Genomic DNA, 23,939 nt, shown 5'->3' with positions numbered 1-23,939 from the left:
AAAAACTACTGGACGGATTTCGATGAAACTTTACAGTATTATTGTTTATAACCCAGATTAACATATAGGCCATAATTTATGACGATATGTGACAAACTTAATTTCAATAAATAAATAAGACATGGTTAAAAAGTGCCATCTATCGTCATTGGTTAAAATCTACAGCGCTGGACAAAAAATCCATCCAATGCCATCTATCAACATCATTAGTAATTAGTAATTAAACGAGATCCACGCGTACGAAGTCGCGGGCGGCCGCTAGTTATCGTATAATTATGTTCATCGATTATGCCGGTTGCAACTAACGCCAGTATTCACAAACGATGCTTGCTTAAGTGAAGCAGAAAATCGAACGCATAGTGCTCTGCGATTGGTTCGTGTGTGACCCTGATTGTCCACGCGCACTGTGAGACCTCATAGTAATGATGGTGAATACGGGCGTTAGTTATAGGTCTAGCTAGTGCTTAACTCAGTGCCAAAGGTATAGGAGCGGCACAGGAGGGGTGACATTGAAAAATCGGAAGCATATCTGAAGTCTCGCTGACGTCTGACTTCTCAAAAACTATTTATATTTATATTATTAGAAGAGAAGGATAGGATAATGGCACGAGACTTATTACAATTCAATTCGTCGTCGTCATAGAAATTGAACTTGTATTTTATTTTGTTTCAGATCAAAGAAAACCTCTGCACTAGATGAAAGTAAGGATAAGAAGAAGTAAATAGAATAAATTATTCCTCTTTGTATACTACGTAGTTAATGTTAAAGGGTTTCAGTTTTGCATTTATACTAAAATAAAATGTGTTATACTTATTTCTGTTTTTATTGATCATAAATTATTGTTACAATCCTTACAATTTTATTCAATAATCAAAATGCAAAATGATTATTAAAATACTTTAATTTAGTACAATATTCAGTCAATGCAATAATCGCAAACGCAACCATGCACGTTTATGCGTGATTTGTTAATAAATACTCGAACAAGTGGTAAGGCATTTGCGCTGACAAAACGCGTTTTTTAAACACACTTAAATATAACTTGAGATCACAAATAACATTCATGCAAAGCCCGATGTCCAATAAATAAAAAATCTACGTCATGATTAACTTAGATATGAAGAGATTCACAGACATAGTTTAGTTACATATTAGTAAAGTCTGAAGTAAGGCATATTACTTGTAAATGGGAACTACAGTAAATGAAAATCAAAAGTATATTTGAAAAAAAATCGTGGGCAGTTACTTAGTATCCATAAATAAAATACATTCATATGGAATCGGGCTTCATACATAAGTACAATCAGGGCCAAAAATATGGGGGCACTTTTTCTTTACATTAGATTAGGTTAGTAAATTGGTATGAAAAATGAACCATCATGTAAGACCGATAGGAATCGTGAAATGTCGTACAGTTGAGAATAAATCTCATGTTTCTGAACCGTAAAAAATGGCATATTTTCCAGCCCAATTGTACTTTTCACGCATCCAAGAAATAAATAAATAATAATAATAGTGCATCCATTGCCTTAAGACGCAAAAGAACTGGCGCTTGTCATTATCCATAGAAAAATGTGATGGTTGTTGACTCTTAACGATGTTCCTTTTTATCTTTTATCTTCTCTTGTATTCCAGTGAAAACGCTCATAGCAATAGTAGCACTGAACTGCTTGAATGGAACACTCGATGCTTCAGTATCCGCGCAGTAATAACAATGTCATACATACTAAATAAATAAATAAATGCAAATTTAACACACGACCTCATGGCGTCAAAAAAAATTAACATTAACCCTCTTCTAGCATTCATCTCTCGTTTTTACTTGGTTCTTTATACAATTTTAGAGATCTGCTAATGTGATGTATAATGTTTGGATGGAAAGGTAAATTCTTTGGTAGCCCAATGTCGGTTAAATCTACTTGAGACGAAAGGATATCTTTCACATCCTTATTTAAATCTGGCTTATTGTCTATTAACGTTTTGCAAATTTCTTTGTCTTCAGGTTTTAAAGCAGACTTTTCTGTGCAATCGACGACTTCTCTTTTTTGTCTAACTGCAGATTTATCTCCAGTTTTTTGGTTTGCATTTTGAATGCCGTCGATTTTAACATTAGCATTATCACTATTTTGTACTGCGTTTACATTTTCGTTTATTTTTTGTTGTGTGTTTCCATTTATAGCTAAGGGTAGTGGGACATTTTTAGCAACGATATTGTTAAGGGCTTGGTCGTTATTCTTTTTCTGTACGTCTTCGCCTTGTTTATAAGACTGCGGTTCATCAAGAGCGTGTAAATGCTGTTTGGCAGTTTCAGCAGATTTTTGTTTATTTTGTACTGGCAACTCATTCTGATTATTTTTCACTGGCAGGTTATTATTATTAGGAATGTTTTGAGCAATTTGATTGGCAGCTGGTTGGTTATTTACGACTGCTTGTGCTATATTTGCTTGTACATTTGCATCGGGTAGTTTATTATTTGCGGGAGGCTGACCAACATTTGCGGGGATTGGTGGTAAATTAGCTACAGGAGCATTATTACTTAAAGCTTGCGCTATAGGTTGACCAATATTGGCCGAAGGTTGGACATTATTTGCCGGAAGCTGGGCAGTTTTCACTGGTTGCACAACATTTGCAGGTGGTTGGGGTACATTTACGTCTTTTGCTACATTTGCTATTGGTTGACCAATATTTGGTAGTTGAGCATTGGGTTGTGGTACATTTTGGGGATTCACTTGACCATTTGATACGACATTTTGTTGAACCTGGTTTGGGTTAACGTTTTGTCCATTATTTAGAGGTAAGTTATTGTTAGGTGGGACAGGCACAAGTGGTACATTAGGCAAAGGTTTCGGTGCGTCTGGCTTTTCTTTAATTTCTTTTATAGCTTCGATGGTTTCGACAGCCTTTTGAGCTATTTCTTGTACTGCTTCGTCTGCTAGTTTTTCTAGTTGTTCAGATTTTTTCTCGTCTCCAATTTCCCCAGGTTTATCAGATACACCCGCTAGACTTTGTATCGCCATATTAGCTATTTTCTTAATACTTTCGACGGCAATTTTCTTTGCATCCGCATCGGCCGCGTCATTCTTATTTTTCTCTAACTCTTGTTTAGTTTTCTGCAGTTCAGATAGAATTTCTTTCTGTTCTTTGAGAAGCTCTTTTTGTTCCTCGCCATGTTGTTTTATTGTTTCTATGAGTTGTTGCTGTTTTATAAGGTGTTATTTTTTATACTGATCATACTTTACCAACGCATCTAATAAAATCATACAAATACAACCCAAGTGTTTTTAAAAAAAAATTCAGGCTAGTTTTTGTTTTTACTTTTCCTAACAAAAAAAAAATATTATTTTTACAACCATCCTGTCTTCACTCACTGCCTCTCTCTCTTTCTTTACTCATTTCATTCATACGAGTACGAACAATGGGCGCGCGCGTTCATTCAACGTTCACACACATAAAGGTTAGATTACACTAAACCTACGTTACCAAAAATTATCACTCGTGAGTATGTACGATGTTACGTCATGTTAATAGGTACTACGCGCTGGGAGAAATAAAATCTAGCCACATAGGTAGGTAAATAAGTGTAGGTATTTTCATTAGTGTAATAGCGGGGGACTTTTCCAACGAACCGAGGCGAATCATCCGCGTTAAACTAGAAATTTAGAAAAGGATAGAAATTGGAATTCAATATCTACGGTTTCGTAATGCCTACGCAATTTATTTAGAGACGTAATAAAAAATTGATAGGTAGGTACATACCTATCAGTGCTTCGCTTCGCGTCAGTGGAAATGCACCCTAATATTGAATATGATTATGTGTTGTAAATAAAACTCACTGATCAATTTTCCTGGTTTTAATTCCTAAATTATGATTTGCCATCACACTTTAGATTCATTGATTTTACTTATTCACACATTTACCTATTTTGAATGTTGTTATTTAAAGTTCCTAGGTTATTATTACACTAATCACAATACATTTTGAATGTCAAGCCTTTGTTGAATGTTCACGTAAACACTGTCTTGCACTGTCTAATCTAGCCACGATCGAATTGAAATAATGCTTCCGGGCTGCACACTTGCTTGCTGTTCACTAGACACCACGTCGGATGTTGTATTCACAATTCGCGCACTAACTTTTTTACGGAAAAAGTCCCTTTCGCGTAAACAAGCACTCATCTGTCCAAATCACACTGTAGGTATGTACCTAGGTAGACTTCGCAATAACCATCGATAGAACTCGGTCCCGGTCGTGGCCCTCTGGCAACAACTCCTTGATAAGGCATTCCGTATTTTTACGCAAAAGCCGCCGTCTGCGGCGCTCGCATCTGGGTACCGCCAGCACTGTGCCGGTGATTGAAATTGAAATCCAGAACTTCGTCCTCGAAGCGCACGGGATCTCGTCAAGTCAGGATACGGCTGCGCTCCCTGAAGCGCTGCGCGGCTCCAAACAAGCAAGGTGTGAAGGTTTTCGACTCGTTAATGTTTCTCGTCGGCCAGTTAGTGTGCCCGAAACATAATTTCACCTGCGTTTTGTTATTTATCAAGCGCGGCATTGTAATAACTCGCACACACACACACTGCAATACGTTTGGGCACAACATTGGACTGACTGGGACGATTGGCGCTGACTGGCGCTCCCGCATGCCGATCGGCGACTCGGCGCGGGCTGTGGGCGCGGAGCGACTGGCTGGCATATCAATATGGCCGACTCACGCGGCGCGGCACGTGGCAGCGGTCGTTGCCCTCGGCCGGCTACTACGATAGTGCGTAAACGAATACTCTGCGCGCTCAAAGGATGATTTATTTTTTATTTTTTTCGAAACATTCTTTGTCGTTTTACTCGAAAACTAGCCTGAATTTTTTTTTAAAAACACTTGGGTTGTATTTGTATGATTTTATTAGATGCGTTGGTAAAGTATGATCAGTATAAAAAATAACACCTTATATATTCATTTTATCTTCGAGTGACTGTGGTTTTTGATTGTTTTCTTTTGGTTTTTCAACTTGTTTTTGTTCTTGGTTGTCTTTGACTCCATTAACATGTTTAGCGTCATGTCCTTTATTTAGATTTTTAGGATGCGTCTCCGATACTTTGTCGACGGTTTCTTGCAATATTTCTGGTGCAACATCTTTTACTATAGGTTTGGGTTTGGTTTCTTCTTTCTTTTCATTTGATTGCGATTCTGGAGGCACTGGATTTGGAGGTAACACAACGGATTCTTTTAAAATATCATCGTTGATCTTGTTTGTTTCATCTGGACCGTTTTTGAATTCTGGTTTTATTATAACACCTGGAATAAAAATATTTTCAAATTAATGTATTATGTGTATCCAACAGTATGGTTAAAAATAAATATGAAAATATAGATGTGAATGAAAATGCCATCCTAATTTTGTGGGAAAGTGACTGAGGAAATTTTGGGACTAATGCTACTCTTTCAGTGTCGTAAAAGGCGACAAAGGGAAAAATATGCGAAAACCGTTTCAACCCATCTGGCTAATGGAGAGTGTAAGGCTGGGTAGCACCATCTAACTTTAACAAACGTCAAAAGTCTGTCAAACTCCATACAAAAACACCGGTTATTGTCATAGTTACGGTTAAAGTAAGTTGATGAAACTCAGCCAAATCAACTCTTCCATTTGAATTCTGGGGGAGGGTCGACAACCGTGCTTTAACAGTGGAGATTCCTATAGACAAAATAATGTCTCACCGTCAGGTTTCTTCCAGAAGCAGGTCCTGCTCCTCCACCATCTTGCTACAAAGGTTATGGACAAAAGAAAGGAAAGACTGGTATTTACCATCTGATGATGACTCTTACACTAGTAAAAGGGAAAGAAAAGTGGAAGTTTTTTGTTCATTTTCATCATCCACTGCTGAACATAGGCCTCCCCCAATGATGGTGCCAAAGAAAGTTCTCGAAATTTCTCACCGTCGGGTTTCTCCTGCTTCTGGAAAAAGTCTTCCACCATCTTGTCGATGCGCTCCTTGGTGATGTATTTGTCGTCGTACTTGTCGATCTGGCTCTCGGCCGCCTGCAGGTTGGCGCACGTGCCTAGTACCATGATGATCAGGCCAAGAATTATGATGCCCTGGAGAAAATACAAATTGTATGTCACAAAGGATATGTGGCGAACACCCTAGCTAATGTCCGATCGCCAAGCAGATAGAATTTCGTCCAATGACCCCAAGATATCCATTCTTATCACTATCGCGACTGTTCGATGGGCGGCCGCAGTGAGAGTGCAAGCGCGAGATTACACGCTAGCGATAAGGATGGGTAGCTTGGGGTCATTGGACGAAATTCTATCTGCTCGGCGACCGGAGTTTAGTCACTCTAAATATTTTTATGAGTTGTCAAAACTAGAAATAGATGCAGTATGGCAATAAATGTCATAGACCCCAATGACGTCATTAGGTCGCGAACTCAAAAGACTAACTGATTGATTTCAAATCTACACTTTGACCTCTAATGAAACCTGCCCAATTAAAGTTGAGGAGTCCTGAAATCTGCAAGAAATTTAATCAAAAGAAAATAGGAGAAATACATTTTGGTACTATTTGATTAGCAGTCTATATTGACTTCCTTCACTCCATGGGAGACAGAGATATCTATGTCACAAAAATACACAACGGACAAAAATGTATTATAAATTAAAGGGAACTTTCACATGAGCTGTGAACCCTTTATAAGACACAAAATGTTAAAATGGTTGGTTTTTTACTAAATGAATGAGGTTCTAATTTTGGTGGCAATATATTCACCAGAGCCTTATAAAAGGTAATATCTGCTACTATGTAGGTAATTACTTACCTTAGCCAACAGCCGTTCATTTGTATCCTTATGCGTGGCCCTTACAAAAGCAGCCGCTGGGAACACCACGCACACTAACACGCCTATAGTCGCGCCCACCAGTCCCAGCACCAGCTCAATGTTGGGCAGCGCCAGTCCCACGCACAGCGATGCGCCCACTATGCCCACGGTGATGCAGCGGAACGAACGCACAGGGATCGAGTGGTTGATGATGTGGTCGTGGTGAGATGAGTGCACCTGGAATTTTATTGGAAACTTTTTTGCAATGAGAGCTATCGTTTTTATACTTAAAAATATAAGTTGTCACCCCTGGCGATTGACAGCTAGGACCTTACATTACAGTGACGCCATCTTGATGAGTGCAAATGCGACAGTCCTCCTACCACTTTAGCGCTCACCAGTTGGTGCCACTGTCTTCGCTACTAGCAAGTGACAGGACCTTACTCTACAGTGGCGCTAACTGGTGAGCACTAAAACGATAGCCCTCATTCCCGAAGGCAAGTGATCTTTATATGTGTGGTGGCTCGCTACTGTTCGTTTTTCAAGTGTTGATAGACCTTACATTATATCGTTATGTGCATGTACACGTACACACTCAAGTAAAGCTCACTCGCCTTCGTGAGTTGGTAACTTCGTAACTTTATCTACTATAATGATAACAATTGATTATTATCTATTGTGGTCATCAGCGACCGCTTAGGGTTTGATTGGTTAAAGTACTTTTACACATGCACTGTTTTAAAAAGAAAGATACGTATCTTTTCGGTATAGCGAAAATAAACTAAGGACAATGTTGACCAGTGAAATATTGCAACTTCACAAGTTGTACAATGTACTGTTTCGTTTCATTGTATGAAGAAGAAACGAGACTGGAGAAACTGTCTCTTACGAAGCCTATATCTTTGTATAATGCAGTCTATAAACAATGAAAGTAACTTCTAAAAGTCAATAAAACTACAGAAAAAAATAATTTGAAAAAACTTTACCTTCTTATAAAGTAGCGAGTATAAACTAGCCCGGCAAGGGAAGATTATGAGCGGAAAGCTGAAGGCCACCGACATTACAAAACCCAGCTTGATGACGTCACTCGCCATGGTGGGACTCAAACTCATCAGGATGTTACCTGTAAGGAAAAATATATTAGGCTTTAAATGGGCAACACTTGTTCAAAAGTTTCGTCATGTAAAATGGCCAATAGACGTGATTCCAAGGCGAAATCGCTAAAAAAAATTAATAATGCGATTAAATTTTTTGTTTGCACAAAAATAAAAAATTATAATTAAAAAAAAAGTTTTTTAAAAACAAGCTTTATCCTGAAATGCAGTTGTACTAAAACGAAAAAAAATAATTGTATGCTTGGTTCAAAGAATTTCAAAAGCTTGTATCGCGCATGGAATTTATTCCTCTTTTTTTCTGTTTGCGCTACAAGCTTTCGAAATTCTTTGAACCAAGCATACAATTATTTTTTTTCGTTTTAGTACAACTGCATTTCAGGATAAAGCTTGTTTTTAAAAAACTTTTTTTTTAATTATAATTTTATTTTACACTTTTTAGTTGTATTTCAATCTCTGGGTCATTATTTAGCACCAAAGTGCTCGAGAAGTCAAATCCAACGAACCCAAACTCGATAAGATTCCGCCGTTTCGTTTAGGAGTTCCTATGGCCACCTCCTGACTCCATCACCAGGACCCTGGACATCATCTAGCACCCATTCTTTTTTCATTGTACGTCAATGACATCTCCAAATATCCGAATACGGATTTAGCCCTCTTTGCAGACGACACCACACTCTACAAGTCCGGACGTAATCGGAATTACGTCATCTTGGCGCTCCAACGCGCAGTCACACAATTAGGCGAATGGTTCAGGAAGTGGCGTATCGAGGTAAATCCCGAAAAAAGTGCAGCAGTGTACTTTTCTAGGGCTTTGTATGCGAAACGTCCTCCGGTTCGCACTCGTCCTAATGTCCCCACCCATCTCACCTTATTTGACCAAACTATTCCTTGGAAGAGTGAGGCCAAGTACTTAGGTGTCACCGTCGACCAGAGATTATCGTTCGCTCCGCACCTCAGACGCGTCTTGAGCCGTGCGAACCACTACACTCACCGACTCTATCACCTAGTTGGAAGGAAAAGTAAATTGTCACTTAGAAATAAGTTGACAATTTACAAAACCTGCATCCGTCCAGTGTTGACTTACGCCAGTCCAGTGTTTGCACACACTTCCTGCACAGTCCTTAAGAAATTCTAGACCCTCCAAAACAAATTCTTACGGCGCCGAGCCGCGGATGCCCCGTGGTTCGTGCGTAACACGAATCTCCATAGAGATTTCGAGATCCCATCAATAATATTGATCACTTTATGAAAGAAGCCTCTTGCCGCTACTTTGATAAAGCGATCAACCACAAGAACCCTCTTATCGTTAGCGCCGCCACGTACACACCCCAGAAATATGTCGCTGCCCAATACCGACGACCTAGACATGTCATAGACGACCCGGACGATCCTATTACCGAATTTCTGAACACAGACATCACTGCCTTAAGCACGCCAACTACTCCACAACACAGTAGCTCGTTACACCGTACTCGCCGGCGAGTACGAGGCCCTGCATTTAATTTCGAACGGTACAGACATGTACCGGGCCCGTTCTCCCCAATCCGACCCCCGGACACGGCCTGATCCGAGGTCCGAGCCTACCGTGGCGCCCTCAGGCCGCGTCGTAGTCCCCCTCGATCGGGCCCAATAGAGTGAGCTCACCGTAGGCTGGACTTCTTTGGTCCAACACCGCGGTGGGCAACCCTATAGTTAAGTTCGCCACTGATCGGGCGTCTTATGCGCTCGATACGGCCCGATCGCGAACGAATCGCCAAACGGCTAGAGTACATTTTGTACTCGCCACTCTGCCCGGTGAAGCTGGAAAAGCTCTTCAAGTTACCAGCGCGCGCCCCTTAAAAAAAATCATCTAGCACTAAACTGCTTGAAAAGACAAATCCAACGAACCCAAACTCGATGAGTTTCTGCCTTTTTGTTTAGAATTTCCTATGGCCACCTCCCTAATCCATCATAAGGACCCTGGAGATCATCTAGCACTAAACTGCTCGAAACGACAAATCCAACGAACCCAAACTCGATGAGGTTCTGCCGTTTCTTTTAGGAGTTCCTATGGCCACCTCCCTAATGGATCATCAGGACCCTGGACATCATCTAGCACTAAATTTCTCGAAAAGACAAATCCAACAAACCCAAACTCGATGAGTTTCTGCCGTTTCGTTTAGGAGTTCTTATGGCCACCTCCCTAATCCATCATAAGGACCCTGGAGATCATCTAGCACTAAACTGCTCGAAAAGACAAATACAACGAACCCAAACTCGATGCGATTCCGCCGTTTCGTTTAGGAGTTCCTATGGCCACCTCCTGACTCCATCATCAGGACCCTGAACATCATCTAGCACTAAACTGCTCGAAAAGACAATTCCAACGAACCCAAACTCGATGAGTTTCTGCCGATTCGTTTAGGAGTTCCTATGACCACGTCCCTAATTCATCATCAGGACCCTGGACATCATCTAGCACTAAACTGCTCGAAAAGACAAATCCAACGAACCCAAACTCGATGCGATTCCGCCGTTTCGTTTAGGTGTTTCTATGGCTACCTCCTGACTCCATCATCAGACCAGCTCAATGGTACCATAACATTGCATTGTCATCGTACTTACATAAGTATACTAAATTTCAGCTCAATCGGTTGAGGAGAAGTGGTCTTAAATTCAGTTGCAAGATTTGTCCCACACATACTAACAAGTGAAGTCAATATAAAGCTTGTAATTATCAAAACATAGTAATGAGGGCTATCGTTTTAGCGCTCACCAGTTTTAGCGCCACTGTAGAGTAAGGTCCTGTCACTTGCTAGTAGCGAAGACAGTGGCGCCAACTGGTGAGCGCTAAAGTGGTAGGAGGACTATCGCATTTGCACTCATCAAGATGGCCCCATTGTAGAGTAAGGTCCTGTCACTTGCTAGTAGCGAAGACAGTGGCGCCAACTGGTGAGCGCTAAAGTGGTAGGAGGACTATCGCATTTGCACTCATCAAGAGGGCCCCACTGTAGAGTAAGGTCCTGTCACTTGCTAGTAGCGAAGACAGTGGCGCCAACTGGTGAGCGCTAAAGTGGTAGGAGGACTATCGCATTTGCACTCATCAAGATGGCCCCACTGTAGAGTAAGGTCCTGTCACTTGCTAGTAGCGAAGACAGTGGCGCCAACTGGTGAGCGCTAAAGTGGTAGGAGGACTATCGCATTTGCACTCATCAAGATGGCCCCACTGTAGAGTAAGGTCCTGTCACTTGCTGGTAGCGAAGACAGTGGCGCCAACTGGTGAGCGCTAAAGTGGTAGGAGGACTATCGCATTTGCACTCATCAAGATGGCCCCACTGTAGAGTAAGGTCCTGTCACTTGCTAGTAGCGAAGACAGTGGCGCCAACTGGTGAGCGCTAAAGTGGTAGGAGGACTATCGCATTTGCACTCATCAAGATGGCGCCACTGTAGAGTAAGGTCCTGTCAATCGCCAGGGGTGCCAACTGTTAAGTATAAAAACGATAGCCCTCATTCTATTGAATAGATACAATAAGTTTCCCTTAAATAAACAAATCTATTTATATTGTTTCAAAATTGTGTACACAGTTGCTTGTTATGATTCATAATTTATTTTGAAGTATAAACTTTTGATACGATTTTCATCATTACAGTACTTAACAATAGAGTCTAATGTTACTTGAAATATCTTGATCCAAGAATAGTACAGTAAACATCTTTTTGTTATAAACATTAGATACGATTTTCATCCTTATTAATAGTACAATAGAGTTTAATCTTACCTGAAATATCTTGAGCCGAGAATGCGATATACCCAAAGAGACCCAGAGTGAAGTAAACGCACGTGCAAATATTGATTGCGTTCTTCGTGACGACGTTCATCTTTTCGAGCGATAGCGAAGGCAGCGATTCGAAGATTTCGAATAATTGTCTGGAATAATCATGTATTATATTGAAAGGACAATGACCAAAAGTGGTCCAAATGTCCACCACCAATGAGACCTATATTATTATTGGCTTATAGTCCATTAAATAGAGATTAACTTTCAATATGGGACGAAAAAAAAAGAGCTGTCAGTAAAAAGTTATGACTGTTTTAAAAATTGTAGTAGTTTACGCTCTAATCTCAGGAACTCCTGGTCCGTCCTTTTTGTTATGGATAGCCCATTTATCAAGGATGGTTTAAGGATAAATAACATCACCCTACAACCAATAGGGGCTGAGCAATAAAGAAAAATGTTGTAAAAATTAACTGAACCGGGAACTATTATTCAAACTATTTTCATGTGTACAAAGTCGTAGGCACAGTTAGTATAATATTTAATAAAATTCATCTATAACATGCGTAGATTAGTCCAAAATGTGCAATGGATAGAATGATATCAAGAACATTTTTCGGATGAAAAGGTAAAAAACAGACTTTTCATTCAGTCATAACTTTTTACTGATAGCATATTTGTGATTGCGGTTTGGTTATAATGAATCAGTATTTAGTAGACTATTTTACTACATAGGTCTCGTTAGTGGTGGACATTTGGACCACACTCCATACATTTTTGGTCATTGTCCTTTGTTTAAAAGCTTCAACCACACCAAAGCGATGGCGATCTACACGCGTTGGTGTGGTTGAATCATAATATTGATATTCTGAAATTATTGGGTTTTATGTACTACACTATAATGTCTAACAATTTCTAATTACATCGCCACAAGTCGCGGGTTTCAGTCCCGCCAACACAATATTTGAGTGCATAAAATTGTGCAACTCCAGTACTTCTAGCACGCACGAAAATCTTTCGTCTTCAAATTGTTTGCAATAGCACGAACCTTGCGACTTATGTTTCCGTATCGAGACCGAATAGTAAACGTGACATAAAGTGAACTTGTATGAAAAATGGTAGCACGAAACAAATTTTGACAATCGAGATCGACACGTTATCTTTGAAAATAAAGGCTGGGTATCATGTAGTGAGAAGGTTGAATACGTGAACGATTTGAAAACGAATGTTTTTCGTTCTAGAGGTTGCGTTTGGCGGCGCCCGAACTAGTGTTTCTTAATTTTAGAAACGGGAGTCCAACAATGCAAAAAATATATTTGTATCATATTTATTGTAAGAATAGTTAACTGACCTGTACACACTGAACAGGCTGTCTCCATATAAATAAATGACAGCTAATTTTGTGTGGCAATTTGAAGCGTCACTACGATTGTCCCGAGAACTAATTTTGACGTACATTGTATGGAGTAAGCGACCTAAGACATCACTAATTTTAGTTCCACAATCGTATCTGTCTACAGCCTTACAGCGCCAAAATGGCGAAACTCAAATAGGCACAAAAATATTGACAGTAGCCAGTCCAGTGTGGATTTTTTTTATGCTAGACAAGGCAGGTATTTGACCGCAATCGCACCTGGTGTTAAGTGAGATGCATGCAGTCTAGGATGGTACATATCTGCCCTGTAAGTGCCTATTCACTCTCGCCTTGAAAACGCCCGGCCGGATAATAGTGTTCAGGAAAGGAGAGTACAGCAGCAGGTAGCGAATTCCAGTCCCTAATTGTTCGCATTATAAACGAGTCGTCGAAACGCTTAGTGCGAGCTGGTGGAATGTCGACAATGTAGGGATGGTACGCTAGCCTGCGTCTGGTTCCCCGGTGATGGAAGGTATTAATACAGGTCAGTGGAATAGGTGCTCACGTCTGACAGAACAGCGCCATGGAGAATATGGGCACGCACTGCAGCACGCCCGCCGGCCGCCACATCTCTACGCGCGTCTCCCAAGACGTTGTGAACATTTGCGACGCCGCTTCTGCTATCACCTGTTGCCAAGTTAGAACATAAATGACATCACCATTTTTTTTAAAGTTTATTAATATTTGTAGCTGTAACTGCGACTTTTATTTAAAGTTTTTGCAACATTTTTCTTTAATCGGACCAGTAGTAGTTCCTGAGATTAACGCATTCTAACTCTTCAGTTTTACAATATTAGTATAGATATTTTCAGTGAACCGACGATCGCGGTGAAAATCGCGGTAAACACCTAACCTAGTACAAATCTTTATCTTTAGAAATGAAATCATGTTTTCCTTGGTCAAGCCATAATCGATTATTATCGATTGTAAATTAACTGATTATGATTATATCAGTTCCGCCCGTGATTCTTCTATCAAACAGATCGAAATGATAACATGAAGTTAAAAATATTTTTAACATGTTAGCTGCCACCCTGGTCACCGGTGATCGGACCCCTAGCTACATTACCTACATCTGACTGGGGTGGCAGCTAATGTGTTAAACATTCGCAGTAAAAATTATTTCTAGTGCTAGATTGAATTCCTTTACACTCTAAATAATTCTAGATACCAATACTGTGTCTCACCTTCATAACCAAGCAGAAGTAGAAGCAAATGGTGGCCGCGCTGACATTGCTCAGACTGTCCACGTTTCTCAACAGGCCCAGTGGCAGCACACACACCAGTGACACAATCACCATTATACATGTTCTGAAAAAAGGATGCCGTAATAAGTTTTTAAAAATGTGTCTATAACACTTTAGCTAAAGGAATGTGCTATTAGTATAGAATTATTTGAAGGTATTTTTTCATTGACAGATTTATCACCAATCGGATACGCAAGTTAAAAAAAATCCTTGTTCTTGGACCTTAACACAAGGCAATAAAGTTCAAAATAATGTGGTTACTACACTTAACTGCTTGAGGGTTATATTGATTTGAGTCTTCAGTCAATCAGTCTTTTCTTTGAACAGTGAAACTAGAGAAAGCTGTCATATAAAGGTACAAAGAAATGACAAACCAGCTAAAGATAACAAAAATGGCCACTATAACTTCTTATAACAGGGCATACTAACCTTAGTATATCACTTTGGTTGATATTAAACATTTTAGAGACAATCTGCGGTCCGAGGTCCCCCACGACCACAAAGTAAGCTATGCACGTGCCCATCAGGAAACCTATGATGCCCACCTCTACTGCCAATTTTCCTGCTGAACCAAATACATGGAATGCTGAAAAGAAAAAAAAAACAAATGTTAATGGACTTAAATAAAAATTATATTGTATCAACACTTAATTTTAAAGGGGAGGAAAGGCATTAACATCAGCTGCTATTACAGTCAACAAAATTAATTTATCTATACATTCGTTTGTTCGTTCGTTTCAGCCGAAAGACGTCCACTATCTTTACATAAATTGTGTATATAATAAATTTGTAGTTCTACATAACTCAGTCTTTAATAATGATACCAGATGCACATAATGTAAGTACTATTATAGAAATAAAAATATTCCTTACCTAAAAATTCAAAGTTTCTCCGTCTAGTGATCAGTGCAGACTTTAGCAAGAAATAGCAGCATAGTCTTGAGACTAGGCCCATAAACACTAGGATTAAAGTAGCCAACACCACTCCGCACTGAAAGAAAACAACAAAATAAATAATGACATTTTATGAATGTTTGAATTTAGAATGTTTCCTACGCCTTTTAGGTATGGCATTGGTAAGTTATAATGTAGATCACATGATAGGTTTTACTGAAATAATACAAAAAAAGTTTCTTAAAACTTGTTGATTATGAACAACTCGAATCAATGTAAAATTGTGACCATTATAACATTACTATAATGATTTAAACGTTTATGTTTTTCTAATAATAGTATAAAATTAAATCTTTTCCTGTTGTGTTTTATAGTTTTTTAAATCTAAGATAAACTTTATAATAAAAAGTTACTTACTTGTTGAAAGCAAAATGGCATAGCCAAAATGCCTACCCCTATGATACTGTTCGCTAAAGTAATCGACTGTCCCGTCGTGCCCATGATGTAAATTATCTATTTACGCTTTATTTTATTTCCAATTTCTCGTACAAAATCTAAAAGAACTCAGCCACATTACATTTTTTTGTAAATTACCAAACGTCAAACTCACTCAGTCAACAGCTGTCAAATTTTAGTGACGTTGACGTTAGTAATAGAGAAGATAGACTGCGCATAGACAGGATTCAGGAATAAGCAATGGACCAAACTGAAATGGCCAGTACCAGCGCAGATTATTTCTAAAACATCTTTGGCATCTTGCTTGCGAAATGAGAATAAAATCAGTGACTTTCTTAAGCTTCTTGCCAAAGAATATAATACTCTCCTTCTTGCCAAAGGGTAGCTTAGTATGATGACGTACTCATTGAGAGATATCGTAGGTACTTGTTGGTGGTACTGTTGACTACTGATGCCAGTGCATGCAGAGCATGTAGGCTACAGTGCAGAGTTTATCTTAATAACTTTTGTGTAAGGTCCTCTTGTTACTCGCCGCTAGCTAGTGCTATCACAGAATAATAATAAGTACTACGTGCTATGCACTAGTGAGTGCTTAGGACAGTGGCGCCAACAGGTGAGCGCTGAAGCGTTAGGACTCCTAAAGTCGCATCTGCTGCACTAACGAGGATGGCGCTACTGTAGAGTGCCAATAAATGCTCTTTATAATAGACTGCCAATTTTGCTTTTATTTCTAGACATTTGAAATCAAAAATAGGTCACTAACACAGCTCGTTATGGTTTTATCCATATAAAATGAATCGCAAAATGTGTTGGTATTGTTGGTAAGCGTATAGGTACTCAACAACGCTGGACCAATTTTACCAATGCTTTTTTTTTAATGTTCGTTGAAGTCCAAGGATTTTACGGCGAGAAAAGTTCGAATAATTTCCGGGAAAACCGTAAAAACAGCCCTTTTTTCACGCGGGCGAAGCCGCGGGCGGAAATCTGGTTTGATATAAAAATTACGTCTCTATTGGCGCTATCTCTGCCTCAAAGTTTATTTTAAAAACATAAAAGAAACAAAAGATAGTTTAAATCTTTATATTTAGTTTTTGCACATTCTTTGGTACAATACAGTGGTAGAGGAGACAATTTCTTTAAATATTTTAATTTTGTACTCTAATAAATATTTTTGTTTTACAGAACGCATTTCAGGCGGGAAATTTCTTTGGTAATTTAAAATTAATATACTTATTTGAAATGTCTCAAGGCTGCCAAAATATGTTCATCTTTACTTATTATTATAACTATTACACGGCACACACACTTCCATAGGAATACTTCTACAATGAACCCTACAGTTTAGCTTTTGTATATTAATCTAAAACATGCATTGGCAAAGTAATTATCATTATTTATTTAATGCCACAAGTACCATAGAAATGGCTATTACAATAAAAATGGCACTGGTTTAATAATAATTTGACAAACACAATAAATTAAAATGTATTAAGTAATCACACTTAACATAATAATTATTATAATATGAAATAAAATTTAGGTATCAAATTAAAATAATACAATAATTAACAAATTTTAAATTATACATCCTCATGGTAGGTAACAATTTAATGGCACAGTCATTCTAGCACAGCAGAAATGCCAACATTAAAAATAGATAAAAATAATACAAATGCAATTTGAATGAATCTTTGGGGACAATCACTTGGTTTTCAATGGCAAGTCATAAGATAATATTATAAGAAAAATATTACATACATATTATTCCTAAGTAGAAAATTCACAAAACTATAGCTTTTATGGAATACTTAGGTACTTTCTACTACAACATACATACACACAGTAATGACACATCAATATTAGGTAGTAAATTACAAAACCGCATTGAAATGATAAAATTATATTCGTACTTTTACATTTGTATAATATTAACAGCGCACAAAGAGTTACTTAGTTTAACAACTAGACAATACACAAAATCTTAGATTGTGTTAAATAAGCGATCTACACGTATCAATTCTTTTCGCCAATGGTGGACACAATATTTGTTGAATTCAGGTCTTAGATATATCCAAATTATAACTTTTCTAACCCCTATGCCCTTAAGAGATCCCTCCTTGTCATAATTGTTAAATTATATTATCTTATGTATCGATTTTAGTAGAGAAATTGCAAATAGCGCGGCAGCGCCTCTAGCGGCGAATCTACACGTTCCGCTTTGCAGAGCTGATACAATTTGTAATTAAAGTTTAAAGTACCGACTTATTTATACACATGGACTTACACAGTCTACACAAGTACATACAACTACTGATTTGCAGTTATTTCTAGTGATGTAGTCATTCAGGAAAGTTAGTGAATAATAAATAAAATTAATGTTATTATGGTAGACAATACTCTAAAAATCATGCTTAATAAGTTAATAAATATAAATACTACAAAATCTACTAATTTGTATATGTATGTTCTAAATCTATTAAATTGTAAACTCCATTTACTTACTTGTAAGTGTTATACTAAAATATCTACTTTATGGATGATTATAGTAGACCTCAGTGAAGATAGGACGTTTTACAATAAAAATAAATTATTATGTATGTATTCAATATAAAAATAGATGTAATAAAATATGTGGATACAATACTATTGCTGACATTTTAGTACTTCAATTAATTGTTCTGTCTTGTATTTTTTATGTAAAAAAATATTTACAGGTACGCGATACCGTAGCATCATTGCTTTCAAATAACATCCTTCTGACAATCCAAAGGTGATAGTGATAGTGTTTAAAGTTATATGAACTCATTTGAATGCTCACAATAGGTCAGCCTCACTCTGTCGTGCAATGAATGAGAGTACAAACAAACGAATACCAGTAATTTTAAATTAAATATTCAATAAATCAACCAGTTGTCATTGTTTTAAAATCAATTAAGGGCCAAAGCATAACATTTCTAGTATCGGCGAATTCTAGCAACTGCGTTAGTATAAAAATTTTGCAACTAAACTCGTCGCTGATAAAAGAAGCTTTGCGACAATACAGGAATGCAGGCGAATAATACCTTCGAATACACTGCTTCAGCCCTAAAATATGAATACTCATGTCGTAACATTGCTGCTGACCAAAGAATACAGTACACTGCAATTAAAATCAAAGTTACTATAATTGAATAGTAAACACAGTGTCTTTCTTCATTCCTAAAATAATGAATACCTAATATCGTAAATTCGTAACATTTCTGCTGACCAAAGAAGTATCAGTACCTACACTGTAATTAAAATCAAAGTTACTAAAATGTCATATGACCAGCTTTAAAAACTTTACCTATTAATAAATTCTTCATGCTTGTTTTTTCTTCTCGTCGGTCAGTAGTTCTAACAGCTCTTCTGTGGTTCGGTTCTCATTTTTCAACTTCTCCAGCTCTTCATCGGGCACTGTCCCTTCAATAAACATCTCAATATTGATCTTCAGCCTTTTGAATTCCGTGAGAGATTCGTCCATGCATGGATCTATGCCCATAGCCTCAAGAGATTCTATCAGCAGGTCATCTATGAGGCGTTTGTTGAAACCTGTGCGAGAAAACGGTGTTAGTTTTTTTGCTGTGATTTTTGTTGTGTGGTTGGCCCTACTGCGATATTTTGTGACTATCGAACGAATAGCTCTATGCGTGTGGGAACCGAGAGAAGAACTATAGAGTCTAATCTAACGAGATAAATATCGTCGCGTTTGAAGTTTATTCCTTAAATATTTATTCCTTACTTAGCTTAAATTAAAGATATATTTTAAAGCAACATAAACTCGAACAGTAAGCACTTTGACTCACAGATAAAAATTGCTGTGAAAAAGTAGTAGGTAACTTAGATGCTGAGCGCAGGACGAGGATCTATCATGTATTATGATGCTAATGATACAGACAGATAATGGGAAAATACGGCCATTCGTTTTAAAATTATGAATCCATTGCGCATTCCACGTTATAACCGCCCTGACTGCCAATATCTTACAAAATACCTAGGTACTGTCAAGCTGAAGCTATTTACAAGTTTTATGTAGCAGATTTTATCGCTGAATACGAAATCTAGAATAAAATAAGGAAAATACCACACCAATCGTAACAGGTTGACCTTGAGATCGCTCTTATTTTGCGAGTAATAAGACCGACTTTTGCAATGCACCTGTTACGCTTGTTGTGCGGTCAATTTACATAAATGGAATAGATTAATTACTTCAATTTATTATGTGTATTTACAAAAGGTTTATGCTTAATGAGTTAAGCACATTTTATAGAACGTCTGAAGTTTAAAAACTGGAGACCTAAAATAGTGAAATACAGAAAAGAACATTTTGCAAGCCGCCACCAACTCCGAAGCAGAATTTGAACCGTATCTTAAGAATTAGAGACCATATTCCCATCCCCGAGTTTAGAGGTCCACCGACACCTTCCAACACCAGAAATTAAGAACAAAATGGCTGTGAACTCACTCGACGAAACTTTACCCTCTGCTCGCTCGGTCTGCTGGCGCCTCTGTAATATACCTCGCTAAAATAAAAACCACGATGATAAAAGCTTTGCTAGGGAACGCCGAAAGTTCACACGGCACAAAAGCACACAGACACTCGAAAGTAGCCCTGTTAAAAGCTTAAAGATAAATACACTTTAAGTTAAGACTCTTTTATTAAATCTATATATATAAAAATGAAACCCGTTTCGCGTTGTCACGGCATCACGTGTGAACGGCTGAACCGATTTCGATAATTCTTTTTTTTAAATGTTTGTGGAAGTCCAAGGATGGTTCTTACGGAAAAAAATATTAAGAAAATCTCTACGCTAAGGCGGTACGAAGTTCGCCGGGTCAGCTAGTATAAAATAATAACTCAAGAATTTTAAGCAAGAAGAAACACCATTTTAATGTTCTCCTGCTAGAGCTCTTTGAAAAAATAATCAATTCAAAACTGTAACCAATTTGAATAGTAAACTGCCCTTGTAAAAATCAGATGGAGTTGTTCAATGTCAAAAAATACTATTATGCAAATAATAAACATAATAATACATTGACAATAACATGGTGATGAGTTGCGCCGCGATGTCTTACACATTGTATAATAATGAGCGACCGCACTCGCATCGAAATGACGGTGCACAATTAGTTATTGTTTAACCTTGTTACAGTGACCAATGAATAATAATATGATAGTGGCTTTTGTATGGGAGCACGTTGATGTCTAATGTATGTGAACACAACAACTCTGTTAAGTTAAATTTTAATTTAAAACTCAACAATATTATTATCAAACATCATTCTAGGTATATGAAAACATGAGCATGTAGGCCTTTCCAAAATGGAATCCTGTTACTGGCACACACAGGAAGCATGTTTTCCACACTTAAAAAAAACAGTGCACTCAGTGTATGAAAGTGTAAAAACTTTTTAGAAATAAAAAAAAGTTTTACGCACCTAAATATTTCAGTTTGTCTTTGGTGGCTATGATGGTAAGCAGAAGAGCCAGCAGATATCTCATTCGAGATAGAGTCATGACAGACTCAACTTCAATTTCCTCATCTTCCTGATCGTCCTGGGTTCTTTTACGCTTAGATTTTTTCTCACCAACTGCACAGGTTTTTATGTGCCGCTCCAAATCGTTTTTCAGTTTGAAAAACTGTGTGCATTTTTCACATTTGTATGCATTTTCTTTGCCATGTATGTTTTTCATGTGGGCTTTCATGTGTGGTAACTGAGAAAACATTAGTGGGCACATAGCACAAGGGAATGGCTTTTCACCAGTGTGACGCCTGATGTGAAGCATCAGAGCATTGGAATGGGAGAAATTCCTGTTACAAATCCTGCATGGATATGGCCTGGCACCGGTATGTGATCGCATGTGGACATTCAGTTGAGTGGACTGTGTGAAGCGCTGACCACACACATCACATTCATGAGGCCTCTTCTTGTCATGGGTTCTCATATGCTCAGTAAGATGACCCTTCAGCTTTTTCTTACATATAGGACATTGAAATCTATGGCCACTATGGCACACATGCACATGCCTCTGCATGGAATTAAGTCGTAAGAACTCCTTGCCACAGTACTGACAAATATAGTCTTTTATTTTTGAATGGCCTTTAAGATGAGCTTCAAAGTGGTTGCGTATGCCATAGTTCATGTCACACATTGGACATTGATACCGTCCATTTTGTAAATGTGTCTTCTCATGTTCAGTCAATAGATAATTTTCAGCAAACTTTTTCTCACAGACGATGCACTTGAAAAAGTTTGCTTTTCTTACATGATTTTTTAGGTGGCTGTTCAAAGTTTCTTGGAACATGAATACCTCTTCACAGATATCGCATCTGTACTCATCCAGTGAGTCACAGTCCTGGGTACCATGTAGTCTCATAACGTGAACTTGCATATTTATATCATATCGGAATTTCTTCTTACAAAAACTACATTTGAACGGTTTTAAATTCAGATGACCATACATATGTCTCTCAATTAGCTTTTTCTTTGCAAAAGTTTTACTGCAGTGGTCACACTCATATAGAGATCCTGGAATATCTTCTGATGGATCTCGTATAGAACTTGGCTGAGTTTGAAGTTCAGGAATATTTTTTTTCTCCTTTTTAGAGTTTGATTTTACTGCTTTATATATTTTTTTGGGTTTTTTAAATGTTGGAACATCTTCAATAGAACTTGCTTGATTTTTAGGATTAGCCTTTTGCTCCTTTCTGGGCTTAGATTTTGCTACTTTATTATTCTTATTGGTTTCTAAAGATGATGAAACTTTTTCTGCCGGAACTTGTTCTATGGAATCTGGCTGAGTTTGGGATTTACCATTTATTTTTTGTTCCTTTCTAGGCTTAGATTTTACCAGGTTATCAAGGTTTATATTTTTCAAAGAAACGGAAACATTTATTAATGGAACCTGCTCCGTAGAACTCGTCTGAGATTGGAATTTAGGATTTAACTTTTGCTCCTTTCTAGGTTTAAGTTTTACTTGTTTATCATTTTTATTACTTTCAAATTTTTGATTGGCATTTGATATGTTTTTACTTTGATTGTGGTCACTTATTCCGATATCATTATTGTTGTGGACATGTTTTTTCTTGGGCAATTTGCTTGTTGTTGATAGGGTTGATATTGTACTCTTTTCTGTGTCGCTGCCACTAATAAGAAGTTCACTTTTTAAGATGTCATTAACGAGCTTTAATTTTTCCTTGTATTTCTTTTTAATCCGTCCTCTGTCTGATACTAAATTAATATCTTTCCTTAGGGCCTTCGCCTTAAAATTGAAGTAGTTAGGTATTCTAAGCCTTGGTTTAACTTCCACACTTTTTTTTCTAGCGTCAGATGTCATCAGTTTCAAGTTATTTTTCATGACTGTAATTGTATCAATTGCATTACTTGTTGGTGTTGCAGTTTGGGTTGCACTGTGTCCTTTTTTAGGACTTTTTGGTGAATGTCTACTCTTTATATTAGCCATATTCTTGACTATTAGTAAGCTGGAGTTTCCAAGTTATAAGCACCGCCACCTTGATGTTAGTAAGTTCTTATGGCTCGTAGAGCCTACGTACTTACATGCGATGCATCGTTAGCATTTGTATAATCACCTCGCACTATCAGCGCCGTGTAGATAACGAGTTGTTCAAACAACGACGGCGGTCTGGCTAGATGTAATAGCTAATATGTGAAGGACGCAGCCTTTGTGTGCGAGCGGTGTGAGAACATCTTCGCTGCCTTGTCCGATATACAGACCGCTTCGAACACTCATAAACAATGTAAACAACACTTCACTTGGCCACTCATTATAATCAGCACGCGATCTCCTTTGTGTAGTAATGAAAACAATTGAAAAATACGAAATTATGCGCTACGCAAGAAGCCTCACACACGAACTCGAAACATTTTATGAGTGAATGAACGACCGAGTGAACGAACGAACGAGTCAACAGGAAGGAAACGCAGGAATCGTAGAATAATGATGATTACAATGACAAGAAAAACTTCAGCTTATTTTATCATCAAACTACGAATTGAGTTAGCTTTTTTAACTTTGCAATGTACTTGTTATTTTTCTAACGCACTTGCGAATTCTTTTACTGGGACTCGAATGGATAAAATACCCGATCAATAAATTAAGCTTGCGTGCGCCATCTATTGTCAATAAGGTTTATAAAACAACGCGCATTTTAGTGCGCAAGTTTATTTCCTTGAATTAGTTTATATTAAAGTTTACTAATATTTA

At 37.9% G+C, this 23,939-nt stretch overlaps 2 protein-coding genes and 1 long non-coding RNA gene across 3 annotated transcripts in view; 1 reads left to right on the top strand and 2 right to left on the bottom strand.

Moving 5' to 3' along the window:
* LOC135077281 (serine/arginine repetitive matrix protein 2) overlaps positions 1-814 on the top strand; it is a 48,089-nt gene extending 47,275 nt beyond the window's left edge. The window contains exon 45 of the mRNA XM_063971816.1: positions 674-814. Coding sequence (XP_063827886.1) covers positions 674-722 — 49 coding nt within the window. The 3' untranslated portion in view covers positions 723-814. The remainder of the gene's footprint in view (positions 1-673) is intronic.
* LOC135077279 (putative sodium-coupled neutral amino acid transporter 10) lies at positions 806-15,856 on the bottom strand. Its single transcript, XM_063971815.1, has 11 exons — positions 15,656-15,856; positions 15,218-15,335; positions 14,774-14,930; positions 14,285-14,408; positions 13,603-13,724; positions 11,687-11,835; positions 7,800-7,936; positions 6,814-7,050; positions 5,932-6,091; positions 4,949-5,292; positions 806-3,204 (listed from the first exon to the last, which is right to left on the bottom strand). Exons 1-11 carry the CDS (start codon positions 15,737-15,739, stop codon positions 1,807-1,809), a joined length of 3,030 nt encoding a protein of 1,009 aa, XP_063827885.1. The 5' UTR covers positions 15,740-15,856; the 3' UTR covers positions 806-1,806.
* A 6,947-nt stretch (positions 15,857-22,803) lies between these two features.
* On the bottom strand, positions 22,804-23,736 carry LOC135077425 (uncharacterized). The gene is made up of 2 exons (XR_010258458.1): positions 23,273-23,736; positions 22,804-23,074 (listed from the first exon to the last, which is right to left on the bottom strand). It is a non-coding gene; the product is annotated as an uncharacterized LOC135077425 (long non-coding RNA).
* Positions 23,737-23,939: the final 203 nt, after the last annotated feature.

This window comes from Ostrinia nubilalis, chromosome 13, assembly GCF_963855985.1.
Source record: "Ostrinia nubilalis chromosome 13, ilOstNubi1.1, whole genome shotgun sequence".
Taxonomy (NCBI): domain Eukaryota; kingdom Metazoa; phylum Arthropoda; class Insecta; order Lepidoptera; family Crambidae; genus Ostrinia; species Ostrinia nubilalis.
Note: the sequence above shows the minus strand (reverse complement) of the source record. Positions and strands in the feature narration are given on the sequence as shown.